This window comes from Palaemon carinicauda, unplaced genomic scaffold (assembly GCF_036898095.1).
Source record: "Palaemon carinicauda isolate YSFRI2023 unplaced genomic scaffold, ASM3689809v2 scaffold162, whole genome shotgun sequence".
NCBI classification, from domain to species: domain Eukaryota; kingdom Metazoa; phylum Arthropoda; class Malacostraca; order Decapoda; family Palaemonidae; genus Palaemon; species Palaemon carinicauda.
The window spans coordinates 225,001-244,073 of NW_027169170.1; the positions used below are offsets into that span (position 1 = coordinate 225,001).

Here is a 19,073-nt window from a genome sequence, read left to right on the forward strand (position 1 = left end):
CAATTTTGCACCAAGAATCTAATGCACTAAGAACAAACAAACATCAACATTACAATTATTAGGACAATAGGTTAAATACTCTTAACATTCCCTAACCCCCCTCCCCCCCCAACTTCCTTTACAAGGGAGGCATGCATAATTGCATTACGTCATCGGAGTCTTCAACAAGATCTCACAAGGGTTTAGGACATGGAAGGCCCCCAATTTTGGGGGGAGAGACTCACGGATATGTGTTGTGTTGTGTCATGAATATTTGGAACTTTAGTAATATCCTTAATATTCTTACTAAATTGACTCATGAACCAGGTATCAGAGAGAGAGAGAGAGAGAGAGAGAGAGAGAGAGAGAGATGCTTTCCACACATTCATTATTCTTCAAATTATTAAAAATACAATCCCATAGCTTCTACTAGCTATTTTCTCTGCCTATATACTGAGAGAGAGAGAGAGAGAGAGAGAGAGAGAGAGAGAGATGCTTTCCACACATTCATTATTCTTCAAATTATTAAAAATACAATCCCATAGCTTCTACTAGCTATTTTCTCTGCCTATATACTGAGAGAGAGAGAGAGAGAGAGAGAGAGAGAGAGAGAGACACTTTCCCACACGTTTTAATTTTTCTTCAAATTCTTAAAAATATAAAATCCCATAGCTTCTACTAGCTATATTTTCTGCCTATATACAGAGAGAGAGAGAGAGAGAGAGAGAGAGAGAGAGAGGGGGGGGGGGGGTAAGCTCTTATCAGTGAACACACCTGTTAAAATTACAGCTATATTCTAGATTACTACGTAGCACGAACACCATCATATGTTCTAGTTTACCTCCACTTCATAGCTCTACTTTCCTGAGATTCGTTGACCCTAGTTACTGCAACGCCATCTCGCGAAATTAGCCAGGTTATGAGATTTTGGAACAAAATGCTTAAGGTGGGCAGCTAACTTGAGAAACTTTATAGCAGTGTCATTTCTAAAGTTCGTGTGAATAAAAGTATATGTTTAAAAGTGAATACTGGATATATGTGGTTTATAAAATGAATTTGAACCATTTCCATATGATATAGTTAAATATTAGTTATAAATCACTAAATTATCTATATTTGATTCTAATATATAAAAAAATATTTTGTTCATTAAAAGATTCGAGATGTCAAAATAGATTGAAGTAATGTATCACCCAATTTGTTAATTTCATTGTGAACAACTCTTGCACAAAAACTACTGTACCGATTTTGATCAAACTTGGTAGATATGTTGGGTATGAACCAAGGATGAATCTGTAACATTTTGGATAAAGTACGTCGAAGTACAAGTATGCAGCAGTACTTTTGAACATAAAGGCAATGTTAAGTAAATGGGAAATTGTTAATTTTTTAACATTATCTAAAAACTACTGGACCAATTTTAATCAAACTTGGGGGACATACGGGCTATGACCAAAGGATAAATCCATTACATTTTCAAGAAAGTACATCGAAGTACAAGTACACAGTGTAGTTAAGAGCAAAATAATACTCATTGGAGTACCAAGGCATGCTCTCTACCGAGTCCCTCTCTAGATCAATATGAAAAAATATATTTAGCACCTTTTCAACATGTTCCCCAGTGTATAGGTACAGAAGTAAGTCCTTCATACGTTCTCTGGTCTACCAAGGGTGAAGGGGGGATGTGACTATACTCCGTAGGTAGCTGGGGATACCCTGGGGCTTCCCTGGGGCGCCTGACGGTGTGACAAGTCTAAAAGACTCTGAGGTTATTTTTAGAAAACTTGAGACCGGAACTGACTATATCTCGTGCACGTGGTGTTCTCTCTCTCTCTCTCTCTCTCTCTCTCTCTCTCTACAGTGAGACTCACAGGGGAATTCTGAGAGAGAGAGAGAGAGAGAGAGAGAGAGAGAGAGAGAATTTGGAAGAACACGGGAATTACCAATCTATGTTTCAACAGGAAAATTACGAAAATTGAGAACATTTCAGAGAGAGAGAGAGAGAGAGAGAGAGAGAGAGAGAGAGAGAATTTGGAAGAACACAGGAATTGACAATCAATGTTTCAACAGGAAAATTACGAAAATTGAGAACATTACAAAGAGAGAGAGAGAGAGAGAGAGAGAGAGAGAGAGAGCGTTGCCACGTCACCCGCTCATTACAAATGCATGAAAGGGGAAAGGCTGAAATGCAACAAGCGCTCCCAAGCTTCTATAGACGCGCATGCGCGCTCTAAGGCTCATGAAATGGTTTCCCCCCATATCTGTAGCTCCTCTTGGAGCTTTCCTCCAAAGCTCTTTGACTCGAGTTGTCTCTTGGGCATTGGATGCTTAAGATAAATAACGATAAAAAGCTCCTCTGAAGCTTTCCTCTAGAGCTCTTTCGACTTTACCTGTCTCTGGGGCATTGGATGCTTTAGATAAAGAACGATAAAAAGCTCCTCTTGAAACTTTCCTCTAGAGCTCTTTCGACTTTACCTGTCTCTGGGGCATTGGATGCTTTAGACAAATAACGATAAAAAGCTCCTCTTGAAGCTCTCCTCTAAAGCTCTTTTGACTTTAGTTGTCTCTGGGGCATTGGATGCTTGAGATAAAGAACGATAAAAACTATGCAGGAATAGAGCTGATCTATCTAAGTGTTCTACACTATGGCCTTAGCATTGATTGGACTTGTTAAGTACAAGAGTATACGACCTGAGAGAGAGAGAGAGAGAGAGAGAGAGAGAGAGAGAGAGAGAGATATGAATGTATTCAGTCATATTTACCAGCAAAACCTGATAAAAATTTAATATCTATGACTATCTGAATTTGATTCTCTTCAATTTCAACTGAGGATTTAGTTTGGTACAAATATAGATTTTTAAATTCGTAACCGGATGATTTCCTTGATTATAACAGTCAATTCGTTTCATAACTCGCAGTTTCTAAAATAGGGTAGATATTACATCCCTTTCAGAATTATCTGGCATATATATTTCATATTTCTCCTAAAACACAAATTTTATCAAAACTGTAATTGAAATTAATGATTAAGACCCAGCTTGTCATAAGCAAAGGAACAATCATTCACTCATTGGGAATCTTTTATCCGGATATACCTACACAACCTGGTTACCCACTCCATTACATTTGTCAAGTAATGTCATTAAGAACCTTTCCCTCACCAAATATACCGTACACAACCTGGTCATCCACACAATTACAATATCAAGTAATTTCACTGGGAGCCTTTCCCTCATTTGGGAGTATCTTACACAATCTGGTCATCCACTCCATTACACTTGTCAAGTAACGTCATTAGGATCCTTTCTCTCACCCAGATATACCGTACACATCCTGGTCAGCCACTCGATTACACTTGTCAAGTTGTCAATGGGAAGATTTCTCTGACCGAGAAATACATTACACCACCTAGACAGCCACTCAATTACACTTGTCAAATTATGTCCTTGGGTACATTTCCCCCGTCTGGATATACCTACACAACCCGGTCAGCCACTCAAACTTGATGAGCAATATCATTGTAAATCTTTCCATCATCTGGATGTACATTCCACAACCTGGTCAGCCATTCAAACTTGTCACGTAGTGTCATTGGGACCTGTCAACTGATGCAAATAGACATTCCACAACTTTACCTGTCATCATATTACACTTGTCAAGCAATGTCATTGGGAACCTTTCCATCATTTGGGTATACCTTACACAACCTGGTCATCCATGCAATTTCCAATTTGATCAGGCTGTACATCAGTAATTACGATAAAACGTCTCCTGCAGACTATTAAACTTGAAAATTATTCGTATCTCTTCTATTTCTCCATATACTTGTACAAACATCCACTTTGAAGGCAAAACTGTACTTTAGTTAAGAACTTTTTTACCTCTTTAGAATAACTTTATAAAGTCTATTGTAGATTCATTGAACGAATCATTGCCTACACGGAAATACAGTATAGTGTATTATAACCACTCATAACTAGCATGAATTCATAGGAAACTAGCAGATAATAAAAGCAAGTCAGAAAAGTATATTCAACTCCAGAGATGCGATCGTCATGATAGACTACGAAAACGGAGACAATTAGCGTTTATAAGTAAAATAAATTTATTGAGATATATAAACGTTAAGCGCTTGCAAGTGGTACAAACTGCACAGCTGCATTGGTAAATTAAGTATAATGCATGTAAGCTAGTCGGATATTGAAAGCATTTTGATGGCACGCTTATAGCACAGAACGTTACTCAGTGTAAAATCCGGGTAGGGTGATGAATGCACAAGAGTTGGGGTGTGTGTGTGTGTGTATACATATACATATACATATATATATATATATATATATATACAAAGCTCACTTTAAAACCAAGAGTAAAAGCATGAGAGAAGGAATTCTATTCTTACAGGGTTCTTGAAAAATATGAGAGAGAGAGAGAGAGAGAGAGAGAGAGAGAGAGAGATTCCAACAAGGTTTCTACTACCACCAATACTCACTGTTGAGCCGGGGAAACCTGTGAGGGATATCTAAAGTATGCAGGCTCGGGAAGATGTCTACTTTTGGGGCCCCAGCGAACATGCACCACTAGAGGAGAGGGAGAGACAGAGAGAGGGCCGAGAAGAGAGCCCCTTCTTCAGCATGAACTAACCCACTCACGACACAGATCCACACTAGAAGAAGCTGTGTGGTCGTAGGTGTGGATGGGTGGGTAGGTGGCTGTGTAGGGGCAAAAAAAAGGTGGAGAGAGAGAGAGAGAGAGAGAGAGAGAGAGAGAGAGAGAGGTATGAGATGCAGTGCCAAAGTTAATTGATGGCAGGAGGAGGGAGAGGTGAGTTAGAAGTGCCAGCCGGTAGATATTCTCTCTCTCTCTCTCTCTCTCTCATCGACGCATTTATCACAAGCTGGGTCCCATATTGCATGTCTCTCGCGGGAGACTGATACCGAGAGAGAGAGAGAGAGAGAGAGAGAGAGAGAGAGAATCATTAGATTTCATCTATTTCAAATACATGGAGACCAGTACTATACTGGCACTTCGGCTCAAGTTTAGTAGGTCCGTGGATCACTACAGGCCTGCTGTTTAAAGAGTTCACTCCTCTTTGAATGGGTTTTTGCTGTGGGTGTTATATATATAAATATAAATATATATATATATATATATATATATAGCCAGACACTCATAAGGGGAAAATATATCTATATATAAGATTATATAAAATCTATAAATTTAAAAAACGGATAATTTGGGGTGAATATAATAAGTTTATTAACAGAAAAGTCTTAGAATATAATAAAATGTAAAATTCAAAACGTAGATAAATGTAGATATATAGGTTTATTCACATAAAACTCTTAATATTATTAAAACAGTAAAATAAAAATAAAGATGAAGACATATTATGTCTCTCTCTTGTGCCGTTGGCAAAAGTTTTATCACCACTGCAAGGCGCCCAAGGGTAACATTCATATAAATTTGGAGGAAGAAGAAAATTTTGCGGGAAAATCGCGCGGGAGAACGTTGCCAACTCGCAGGCGGTTTTTTTTTATATCCCGCGCGGGAGAGTGTTGCCAACTTGGGGTGATATATTAAATAAGTAATTTTCTCAAAGTCTAGAGTCTAGACAAACAGATATCGAGATGATGTGTATAGTTAATTATGTATATAAGACAAGTACCTTGCTTTCCCAACTAGGGTTGTAGCTTAGCTAGCAATATTAATAACAAATAATAATTTCCTTTCCTCACTGGGCTATTTTTCCCTATGGGAGTCCTTGGGCTTATAGCAACTTGCTTTTCTAACTAGGGTTGTAGCTTAGCTAGCAATATTAATAATAAATATCTTTTCCTCACTGGGCTATTTTTCCCTATGGGAGTCCTTGGGCTTATAGCACCTTGCTTTCCCAACTAGGGTTGTAGCTTAGCTAGCATTATTAATAATAATAAAAAATATCCTTTCCTCACTGGGCTATTTTTCCCTATGGGAGTCCTTGGGCTTATGGCATCTTGCTTTTCTAACTAGGGTTGTAGCTTAGCTAGCAATAAGAATAATAATAATCTCTTTCCCTTACTGGGCTATTTTTTCCCTGTAGGAGTCCTTGGGCTTATAGCATCTCTCTTTTCTAACTAGGGTTGTAGCTTAGCTAGCAATATTAATAATAATAATAAATATCTTTTCCTCACTGGGCTATTTTTCCCATTGGGAGTCCTTGGGCTTATAGCATCTTGCTTTTCTAACTAGGGTTGTAGCTTAGCTAGCAATAAAAATAATAATAATAATAATAATCTCTTTTCCTCACTGGGCTATTTTTCCCTATGGGAGTCCTTGGGCTTATAGCATCTCTCTTTTCCAACAAGGGGTGAAGCTTAGCTAGTAGTAGTAGTAGTAGCAGTGATAATAATAATAATAATAATAATAATAATAATAATAATAATAAATGATTTCAAATTACTTAAACCACGAAACTATTTCAAGTAATTTGAGAAAACCAAAAAACCAAAAAATAAAAAAAAGCAAACAACGAATAAAAAAAACTTAAAAAGAAATACATATAAAAAAAGTCGACCATTATCATGATGCCCTGATCTCTCATAGCTCACGAGATAACCAGAAGTAATAGTTATATCTTAAAGGATGAACATTATTCAGACCGAGGGGAAAATGGGGAAGAATATATTCAAGACAAGGAGGGATATTTAGGATGAAAAGTGAGGTGGAGGATAATTATTTCTGGAATAAGAAAGATTATATATATATATATATATATATACATATGTATATACTGTATATATATATATATATATATACACACACACAGTATATATATAAATCTATATATATACACACAGTATATATACGTGTAAATATATATATATATATATATATATATAAATATATATATATACTATATATATATATATATATATACACTATATATATATATATATACATATATTTAAATTAAAATATAAAAATGTGTTTATACCTTTCAATTTGAGTATGCAAAATACTAGCTATAGAAACTTTACTAGTATCAAATAAAGAAAATATCTTATTTCAACAGAAAGATACCATATATTTTGAAAAAATAAAATAAAATTGGAAGTACAAGACATATAGAAAGATGTGTTTATATATATATATATATATATATACTCCAACATATTTAAGAACAAAATAATTTCTTGTAATTTACATTTGCCAAAATAAGCATCCTAGCCGAAATCCTCGTAAACTCTACGGGTTGTGCCCACCCTATTTCAGGGCCATTTTCTTTTCATTATTATTATTGTATTTTAACGCCAAAAAATTATCGCTAAGACGTTAAGTACCGCACCAATATATGGCCAAAAACACAACCACATGAACTAGTTTACTGCCAATTTAATAATAACCCAATTTAAATATATATCATAAATATATAAATTTATCTTCCTAATCGGGTAGTTGAATCAGTAGAACTTCAAACGTTAAAAATTCCAGTAAATGTTTTTATGTTGAACAAGCTGACATAAGTCTTTTTAGTTTATATAATGCCTTATTTCCTTTCCTCACTAGGCTATTTTTCCCTGTTGGAGCCCCTGGGCTTATAGCATCTTGCTTTTCCAACTATGGTTATAGCTTAGCTAATAATAATAATAATAATAATACTCGTATGAATTCGTATCAAATCTCGATATAGAAGTATAAGTATAGTATAAGTATACTTGCGTTTACGCAAAACTAAATAATATACGCAAGTAAAGCCATTTTAAAAACAGTGCTAAATAGAAGTATATATTTTGAACAACGTAGGAAAGAAAACTTATTATACATAAAAACTATATTGGAATTTCTAAGTTAGATGGAAATGGTATACGCAAAATATTGCGCCCAGCAAGGACTGATAAATGCGTATTTGGGAGGGGCAGGTAGATGCGTATATACAGATGCTAAATGCGTATATTGAGAATACACGATAAATTTGCGTACGTGGTTTGATTTTATATCATTATATAAATACGCTTATACGGATAAATAAAAAAAAAAAAGGTAATTAAGGGCGTATATTTGAAGAGGAGGTGGTAATAGAGATGTTAAATGGCGTGTCTGAGAGAGAGAGAGAGAGAGAGAGAGAGAGAGAGAGAGAGAGAGAAATATATCTCCCCTTTACATACAATGTTGAATAAGAAATGCACAAAAACAAACAAAATCGCGAGGTAAATAAACAAACAAACAAAAATATCTTTCCATGCGCACACGCAATGCGTACAAATCGCATAACCCACATACAGGGGGGAGGGCCGCCCCCCACTACCCCAGGCACCGCCCGAACCGGGCGATCAATACCCTGCCTTGGGTTGGGCGGGGAGAGAGAGAGAAGGGGGAAAGGGGGGGGGGGGGGCAAGCCCCCGGTCCACCACAAAGGTCTCCCTTCCCTAAGCTATCTCTACCCAGAGACCCACCTAAACCACAACTAAACAAGAGAAGGGAGCTTTTCCTAAGCGTTCTACACTGTGGCCCTTTGTTAGCACTGATTGAGAGAGAGAGAGAGAGAGAGAGAGAGAGAGAGAGAGAGAGAAAGTTGCTATCAATACACTATGTCCTATTGGATGGTCCACCACACTCCCCTGTGTCTCTGTCTCTGCATGAAATTGCTCAAAATGAGAGAGAGAGAGAGAGAGAGAGAGAGAGAGAGAGAGAGAGAGAGAGTTGCTATCAATACACTATGTCCTATTGGATGGTCCACCACACTCCCCTGTGTCTCTGTCTCTGCATGGAATTGCTCAAAATGTCTTCCAGTTCCAGGACTTTAAGCATGTTTCTGCTTTACTGGAATCTGCTTAACTGGAATGGTATTCCAGAAAAGGTACGAAGCTTCGGGAACATTTCTCTAAGTGTTCTCGTATAGATAGTTCCTTCTATATCTAATTTCAGTAGATTTGTACATCTATGTTTCTAAGTTAGCAAATATACATTCTAACTTAAATCAATTCATATAGCTATGCAATACTTCTATAATTTCAACTGACCATTTCTACTTTTATATCCTAAATATAAAATGTTATAGAATTAATATTTCATAAATTACCCAAAAGTGAAAATTACTCCTTCGATTTCATATATGAGGTATACATTCCTGTACCTTCAATCATCATTTGAATGATTTTTCATTTACATCAAAATCAATAACAAAAAGGTTAGTCAATATTCGCTAAATTAACCAAAAATGAAAATTATTCATATTTCATACATGGAGCATGTATACACATCTACACACTATACTAAAATATCATACATTTCATATATTTCATGTTCTAATGACACTTATTCAATTTCCGGTATTCTACTAACTATATACCCTTAAATAGCATTCAATTATCATGAATACATTGTTCCAGTGAACTAGGAGTCTCCTATTAGGTTAAATATCTGAAATAGCTCCCTTAATTAACAGTCCCTTAAGACATAATCCTAAATTGAAGGATATGGTTTAACAATTAACACATCATACTATAGCTGATCCCTTAGGATATCTTCAAAAATTGAAGGACAGGGTTCAACAATTAATACATTATCCTTTGGCTGTGTAAAATTAGTAAAACACAATAACCAAATGGATTTATTTGTAGGAAAATCTACCATCTCCAATATATAATAAATAGCAAATGCATGGCTAAATATATATATACACATATATATATATATATATATATAAAGTTCCTGTCATGCTGAGTGGCAACCACTCAGAACCCATGATCTCCCATAAATTGCCCAAACTGTCATATTGTACTTGAAAAAGTAGAGGGAAGGGCTGAATGTGCGTGAATATCTATCTAAATATTTAGCATCAATTTGACGGGTCACGTACACTAGTTTATTAATATTAGTAAATTATTGTTAATATTCAACTCCAATAATAGATAAATGATTACACAATATACAGCTCCACCCCTTACCTTTATCATATAAACTGACAGTAGGAATTGAAGTAACATTGAACTCTGAATCTATCTGTGAAGCAATGTTAAATTAGCCAACAGTCGAACTACTGAATATCAAGTTTATTATATTTCAACCTTTATAACTATCCTAAACACTTTAATAACATTAAATATTGAAACTACAAACAACTAGTATTCTAAAATGGTAAGCGAAAGGATTGACTCGCCAAGTAAACTGGGGTTACGACAAAAAATCTCCACATTTTTTGGGGATGCACTGTACGTATATATGTACGTAAATATAAATATATAAAAAACTCCTAACAACTAGTATTCTTAAATGGTAAGCGAAAGGATTGACTCGCCAAGTAAACTGTCGTTACGACAAAAAATCTCCACATTTTGGGGGGGATGCACTGTATGTATATATGTACGTAAATATAAATATATAAAAAACTCGTAACAACTAGTATTCTAAAATGGTAAGTGAAAGGATTGACTCGCTAAGAAAACTGGCGTTACGACAAAAAATCTCCACATTTTTGGGGGATGCACTGTGTGTATATATATATATATATATATATATAAACTCCTAACAACTAGTATTCTAAAATGGTAAGCGAAAGGACCGACTCGCCAAGTAAACTGGTGTTACGACAAAAAATCTCCACATTTTGGGGGGATGCACTGTATGTATATATGTACGTAAATATAAATATATAAAAAACTCGTAACAACTAGTATTCTAAAATGGTAAGTGAAAGGATTGACTCGCTAAGAAAACTGGCGTTACGACAAAAAATCTCCACATTTTTGGGGGGATGCACTGTATGTATATATGTACGTAAATATAAATATATATAAAAAAATCTCCTAACTAATATTCTAAAGTAGTAAGCGAGACTAGCTAAGAAAACTGGCATTACGACAAAAATTCCCCCATTTTGGGGGGATACGCTGTATGTATATATGTACGTAAATATAAATATATAAATATCATACATACATGTATACAGTAAGTGCATGTGTATATAAATTGTATTAAAACTCCATAAATATTTTCCTAAGTATCAAAATGCCAAAGCATTCTAATTTACAACACGGAAACACCCAAACACAGCCTTGACTACGCAATGGACAAAAATAGAAATTTTTTTTTATGTCGACAAAATGTAAGACTAAAGGACTTTCATTCACCATAACGGAGCATCAAAGGCTGAAAATAGCCTTTTCATTAGTAGTAAAACACATGAGGTTTATTTATAACTATATATATTTTCAGACTTACCTATGGTGAGATATATTCATATATGTATATAATTTCTATGTACAACATTAATGTAAATACAAGCCACCACTCACCTATGCATCTACCAATCTATCTATTATTCTAGCTATCTATCTAATAATATCATATGTACACCTATAGAGAGAGAGAGAGAGAGAGAGAGAGAGAGAGAGACCACAAATCGTGCATAACACCTATTATACCAAATCTACAACAATGAAAATTGTTTTACAATTTCCTTAATTATTTTTTGGAATTTATTAATAACCCTTACATTTCTTTTGATATATATAAAAATATATTTTCAATGTTTTTAAACCTTCAAATACTTCTCTGTTGTTTTGGTCTTGGAGAATATAATTAACAATTGTAGCTAAAGGGATTCTTAGCTATGTATACACTGGGTTCATTTGGGTAAGAATATTCTAGTATAGACATAGACAACATTCACAATACAAAAATATAAAAATATATTCTAACATTTACACATTTATTGGGCTTATTACTAATTAGATCCTTAAAAAATTATATAAATTATATATAAAATCTATTAAAAGATACAGCACAAATAGACAAGCAGCCATTCGAACAATTTTATATCATTTCTGAAAGCTGATGATAAAATACTTCCATATAAAAAATTTGAGAAAAATATTCAAGAAAATAAGTTTCAAACATGCTCCTGTGCTGAATAAGGGCACAATTAACCAGCTCTTGCTTGCAAATACTGTTTGCAAACAGCTTGCAGCGAATGAATTAGCAGAGATCAATACCAAAAGGTATTTGAAAAAAAAAAATGTTTCGCTTTTAATTGGAATGGGAGGGAGGTCATTTCTTGAAGGGGACGTGTTGGAATTATGAATAACGAGCATTTGCGAGCATTTGTTATTTATGAGGGGGAATTGAAGGGGCTGGAGCATTTGCTTGTAACAGGAAGGAGCATTTTGGTTGTAAAACTGTAAGGGGTTGAGCATTTTAGAGCATTTTTCATTGGTAAATTAGTGAAACTGTGAAATATGGAGAGGGACTTTTTCAGATGACATTAAGAACGTCTGTACAAGGGGGACCTTGGGGGCTTTCCTCCAAGGGGGGGGGGGCTTGGGGCTTTCTTCCAAGGGGGGGGGGGGAGCATTTGGTTGTAAAACTGTGAGGGGTTGAGCATTTTAGAGCATTTTTCATTGGTAAATTAGTGAAACTGTGAAATATGGAGAGGGACTTTTTCAGATGACATTAAGAACGTCTGTACAAGGGGGACCTTGGGGGCTTTCCTCCAAGGGGGGGGGGGGCTTGGGGCTTTCTTCCAAGGGGGGGGGGAGCATTTTGGTTGTAAAACTGTAAGGGGTTGAGCATTTTAGAGCATTTTTCATTGGTAAATTAGTGAAACTGTGAAATATGGAGAGGGACTTTTTCAGATGACATTAAGAACGTCTGTACAAGGGGGACCTTGGGGGCTTTCCTCCAAGGGGGGGGGGGGGGGGGGGGCTTGGGGCTTTCTTCCAAGGGGGGGGGGGGAGCATTTGGTTGTAAAACTGTGAGGGGTTGAGCATTTTAGAGCATTTTTCATTGGTAAATTAGTGAAACTGTGAAATATGGAGAGGGACTTTTTCAGATGACATTAAGAACGTCTGTACAAGGGGGACCTTGGGGGCTTTCCTCCAAGGGGGGGGGGCTTGGGGCTTTCTTCCAAGGGGGGGGGAGCATTTGGTTGTAAAACTGTGAGGGGTTGAGCATTTTAGAGCATTTTTCATTGGTAAATTAGTGAAACTGTGAAGTATAGAGAGGGACTTTTTCAGATGACATTAAGAACGTCTGTACAAGGGGGCCTTTGGGAGCTTTCCTCCAGGGGTGGGGGTGAGTGGGGGGGGGGGGCTTGGGGCCTCCTTCCAGGGGGACTTTGCTTATAAGATCACTGTAGCACTTAGGGAAGATATTCTTAGAAGGACTTCTCCTTATTACGCTAAGTTTGAAGGGGACGGACACTGTCAGTATCTCTGAACAGAGAATCTGCCCAGTACAGTACTGCTTGTAAACACCAAGTTCTGTACAGAACAAGGTGGAAAAGCTATGCTTTACGCAAGCAATACTACGCTTTTTATATCTCGTAGCCAGCCTAATTATGAAGCAACGCCATCATATCAATAATAATAATAATAATAATAATAATAATAATAATAATAATAATATAGACCACAACAGTAAAGTCACTGACAATCAGAGTAAAACATTAATGCAAGAATTGCTAGAATTGCTAGAGATAAAATGAACTAGCAAAGCGAGAGAGGTTTGTACAAGTATTCTAGATAAGAGAGTGAGTTGGTTAGAGAGAGTCAGAGAGGTACAGAGAGGTAGAAAGAGGTAGGAACTGACAAAGAAAGCGACGTAAAAATCGGCCAATCGCCCCATTATTTTATTAGTTGACTAAGTTGACACCTTACCTCGCGGGTCCAGCTGGTCGGGGTTGAACCAGGCCCCTGTGTTTGTGCGAGCGTGCAGAAGAGGAGAGAAGAGAAAAAAAAGCATAAAGTTAAAAAACAAGATGGCTGGACTCTCTTTCAACTAGATCAGCTAGTTAAAAGTTCATGTTGCCAGGGTCGAGTTTAATTTAAGGAGTGCTTCTCGTCTTTTTTTATACATATATACCGTCACCACCACCGCCACCATTATATTAAAAAACCAATTGAAAACATCAAACATTGATTAGATGTGTGTGTGTTTTAATATTCCATCTACCTTTGTTAACATGTATTTGACACAATAGCACAGACAGCCATAGATGACCCTTTTACCAAACCAACGTGCACAGTCAATAGAACTTACTTGGTTGACATTTTGTGAATAGTTTTTACTGTAAAAAGGTTATGAATATGTAGTGCTCTTAAATCAGGTGCATTTTTTTAAACGTGGACATTTAAATTCTCTAGTGATGCCTGCCTGGTTTGGTTAGTTTTCAATTTTATAAGAAAGCTATCTCTAGAAGTGCCAATTTCGAAAAAGGAACTGTCATGAAGTATTTTACATCTTTCCCACTAACTATGATATTTCAGCAACTTCCATAACTTAAATCCTATACATTCCTTCATAAGAGCTATGTGATCTGCCTAAAATTGACGGTATAATCTACAGACGGGGCCAGTCTACCTCCAATTCTATCTACTCTGGACGACTAAAACAGTAACTTCATGTAAAAATGGCCCAGGTTTGTGGAAAGGGTACCCTGGTAAGTAACTGCTCTATAAAATTCCAATTTTGACAGAATAAACATTGTTAGAAATTTGGGCCACTACCTCCAATTCTACCAATTCTAGACAGCTAAACTTAAGGGTAACTTCATGTAAATATGGACCCAGTGTGAAAGGGTACACAGTTAAGTAAGTACTCTATAAAATTCCTAAATTTGACCGAGTAAATTGTTAGAAGTTGGCAGCATCTATCCAATTAACCTCTGGGCCTACAAGCTATGGATGTTGGGATTTCACAGACGATAAGTCTTGAGTTTTACTTTAATAAATATGACCGTTTAAGGTACTTTCAACTGACAATTACGTACCCGGATAATAACACCTAGCCTTTAACATTGGACAAAATCCTACTACCCAACAGGCCAGGAACGATAGTGAGCCTGGGATTAATTAGAAAATTTACTACCCAACAGGCCAGGAACGATAGTGAGCCTGGGATTAATTAGAAAATTTATTCAATCATGTTTTGTAATCCAAATTTTCTGAAAACTAAAGATCTTTATCACTTGTTGAATTACTTGTGATTGTGAAATATATTTTGCTTCTAAAATGTACTCTATCCCCTATTTAAACCGCGACTCACTTGACCTACTTATAAACAGGGAGTCGCTAATCCTATAAAAACTATGACTCACTGGTCCTATATTAACTGGGACTTACTGGTCCTATATAAACTGGGAGTCGCTGATCCTAAATAAACTGGGACTTACTGGTCCTATATAAACTGGGAGTCGCTGATCCTAAATAAAGTGGGACTCACTCGTCCTATATAAACTGGGAGTCGCTGATCCTAAATAAAGTGGGACTCACTCGTCCTATATAAACTGGGAGTCGCTGATCCTAAATAAAGTGGGACTCACTCGTCCTATATAAACTGGGAGTCGCTGATCCTAAATAAAGTGGGACTCACTCGTCCTATATAAACTGGGAGTCGCTGATCCTAAATAAAGTGGGACTCACTCGTCCTATATAAACTGGGAGTCGCTGATCCTAAATAAAGTGGGACTCACTCGTCCTATATAAACTGGGAGTCGCTGATCCTAAATAAAGTGGGACTCACTCGTCCTATATAAACTGGGAGTCGCTGATCCTAAATAAAGTGGGACTCACTCGTCCTATATAAACTGGGAGTCGCTGATCCTAAATAAAGTGGGACTTACTGGTCCTATATAAACTGGGAGTCGCTGATCCTAAATAAAGTGGGACTTACTGGTCCTATATAAACTGGGAGTCGCTGATCCTAAATAAACTGGGACTTACTGGTCCTATATAAACTGGGAGTCGCTGATCCTAAATAAAGTGGGACTCACTCGTCCTATATAAACTGGGAGTCGCTGATCCTAAATAAAGTGGGACTCACTCGTCCTATATAAACTGGGAGTCGCTGATCCTAAATAAAGTGGGACTCACTCGTCCTATATAAACTGGGAGTCGCTGATCCTAAATAAAGTGGGACTCACTGGTCCTATATAAACTGGGAGTCGCTGATCCTAAATAAAGTGGGACTCACTCGTCCTATATAAACTGGGAGTCGCTGATCCTAAATAAAGTGGGACTCACTCGTCCTATATAAACTGGGAGTCGCTGATCCTAAATAAAGTGGGACTCACTCGTCCTATATAAACTGGGAGTCGCTGATCCTAAATAAACTGGGACTTACTGGTCCTATATAAACTGGGAGTCGCTGATCCTAAATAAAGTGGGACTCCCTCGTCCTATATAAACTGGGAGTCGCTGATCCTAAATAAAGTGGGACTCCCTCGTCCTATATAAACTGGGAGTCGCTGATCCTAAATAAAGTGGGACTCACTCGTCCTATATAAACTGGGAGTCGCTGATCCTAAATAAAGTGGGACTCACTCGTCCTATATAAACTGGGAGTCGCTGATCCTAAATAAACTGGGACTCACTCGTCCTATATAAACTGGGAGTCGCTGATCCTAAATAAACTGGGACTCACTCGTCCTATATAAACTGGGAGTCGCTGATCCTAAATAAACTGGGACTCACTCGTCCTATATAAACTGGGAGTCGCTGATCCTAAATAAACTGGGACTCACTCGTCCTATATAAACTGGGAGTCGCTGATCCTAAATAAACTGGGACTCACTCGTTTTTTATAAACAGGGAGTCGCTGATCCTATATAAATTGGGACTCACTGGTCCTATATAAACTGGGACTCACTGGCCCTATATAAACTGGGACTCTCTGGCCCTATACAAACTGGGACTCTCTGGCCCTATACAAACTGGGACTCTCTGGCCCTATACAAACTGGGACTCTCTGGCCCTATACAAACTGGGACTCTCTGGCCCTATACAAACTGGGACTCACTGGCCCTATACAAACTGGGACTCACTGGCCCTATACAAACTGGGACTCACTGGCCCTATACAAAATGGACTCACTGGCCCTATATAAACTGGACTCACTGGCCCTATATAAACTGGGACTCACTGACCCTATACAAACTGTGACTCACTGGTCCTATACAAACTGTGACTCACTGGTCCTATACAAACTGTGACTCACTGGTCCTATACAAACTGTGACTCACTGGTCCTATACAAACTGTGACTCACAGGCCCTATACAAACTGTGACTCACAGGCCCTATACAAACTGTGACTCACTGGTCCTATACAAACTGTGACTCACTGGTCCTATACAAACTGTGACTCATTGGTCCTATACAAACTGTGACTCACAGGCCCTATACAAACTGTGACTCACAGGCCCTATACAAACTGTGACTCATTGGTCCTATATAAACAGGGGTTCACTGGTCTTCGACAAACTGGGAGTAACTCGTGTTATATAACCTAGGATTCCCTCATCCTATGAAACAGAAGCTCACTGGTCCTATATAATCTGAGATTGACTAATTCAATTTAATTTGCGATTCCCATATTCTATTCAAGTTAAGATTTTGTGGCCCTATATGAAGTTTGGATTGTCCTATAAGGCAACTGACAACTCCTACTATATATAGTAACTCACCAGTCAATTATAACTTGGAACTAGGTCCTATGCAGACTGGCCCTACCAATAAAATTTAAAACTATACCCTAAATGCAAGCCACCTACGGCATTTAATGTCTGGATTTAGTGGTGGTGGCGGTTTTCAAGTTGACTAAGTGCCAATAATCAAGTTGACTCGCTATATCATCGCATACATTTTTTTTACTGAATTTAGAGCGGGTAGTAAGTCTTCACTACCTGGCCCAAAATCAAGCCAATTCCTACACTCATTAACCTGGCAAAAGATTAGCACCTACTACTTGAAAAAAGCATTTGATCGAGAAGATATTATTCCAAAACGTTAATCATTACAAAACTTTACTTCTTTTTAAAACAGCATCAGCCAAAGTTAATGTTAAATTTGATCCAATGTATGAATTTATGGTTACTCAAAAAGCTCAGTGCAAAGAAAATAAAAAATCAAAGAAACGACTATAGTTCTTTGTCTCAGAAAGTCAAATGAAATAGATTACCTACATTATCAGAATTTATTTGTAAATAATTGTTTACAAAGCATCACTTGCAATTAGTTAACGTTAATTAAGGCATAACATTTGCAGTCCAACGGGGAAAAATAAGTGCAGACAGTTTTAACCAGGAGTTACAGAAAGGCCCAAGCCAGTGGACGGAGAGGGAGACAAGAGTGAAGACTCAAGGGAAATCTTAATATATATTAGATTAGTTCATACCCATAGCAAGAGTTACAGACTTGTGAAATGGGGTATGGGGTATAGTTATTCATGTCTAGAAGGTTGTTCTGGAGATATGTTTTTAATATTTACACATATACCTAACAACTTGATATTCAACTATTTTTTTTGCATATAAACCCATTTATATAAGTTTCTACCAAGTACAAGGATCAAACCCTAGTCCCTTTAAATTAAAGGTAGTAGCAACCTTGCTTTTCATTCGAAGCGACTAGGGTTCGATCCCAGTATGGGGTCGATATTTTACTTGAACACGATATTTTATTGATTTTCATCCTATATAAGAAATTATCTAGATATTTATGTATATAAAAGTATAACCTTTCGACAGCCAGAAATAAACGTAGAGTCAGAATTATATATTCATATGTCCGTTATTACCTCCGCCAACGAAGATGGAAGGAGTTTATGTTTTACCCCGGGTGTGTGTTTGTGAACAGCTTCCCGACTACATTTTACATTGTTAAGCAATGAAACTTGCAGGGATTAACTGTTATGTAAAAAGTTGGAAATGATTAAATTTTGGAAGGTCAAGGTTACAGGCAAGTAAAATGTCCAATTCACGTAATCAGCCATAAGTTTGGACATCGTTGTCACAGAGACTTCAAACTTGGGTCATATTTGAGTGTATGAAAATCCAGGCCAATTAATACATGTTAAGGTCAAAGGTCGAGAGATAGGTCAAGAAATAAGCTGCCATTAATACATGACACGGGACTTTCTCACTTTGCTATAACACAGCAAAATATCATTTGATTATTAATGGACCATACAGCTTAAATTATGATGTATAACCATTTTTTCACCATATATATATTTCCCCTTAAATAAGTGAGTGATTAAAGTTAGCCCTAAGACCTTAACACAAGCTAATGCCGGTACCCTGTAACAGTTGGGTTGACTCATGGGTGGATAGCTGGGACCA

General features: G+C 37.0%; 1 protein-coding gene across 2 annotated transcripts in view; it reads right to left on the minus strand.

Annotated features, from left to right (window-relative positions):
- The window catches only part of Rtnl1 (Reticulon-like1), a 27,280-nt gene extending 13,547 nt beyond the window's left edge, over positions 1 to 13,733 (minus strand). Inside the window, exon 1 of one of the 2 annotated variants that reach the window (XM_068368151.1) lies at positions 13,614 to 13,733. In XM_068368151.1, coding sequence (XP_068224252.1) covers positions 13,614 to 13,698 — 85 coding nt within the window. In that variant the 5' untranslated portion in view covers positions 13,699 to 13,733. Of the gene's footprint in view, positions 1 to 4,468; positions 4,622 to 13,613 lie in introns of those variants that run through there. The other variant, XM_068368152.1, reaches the window with a different exon arrangement.
- Between the last annotated feature and the right edge of the window lie 5,340 nt (positions 13,734 to 19,073).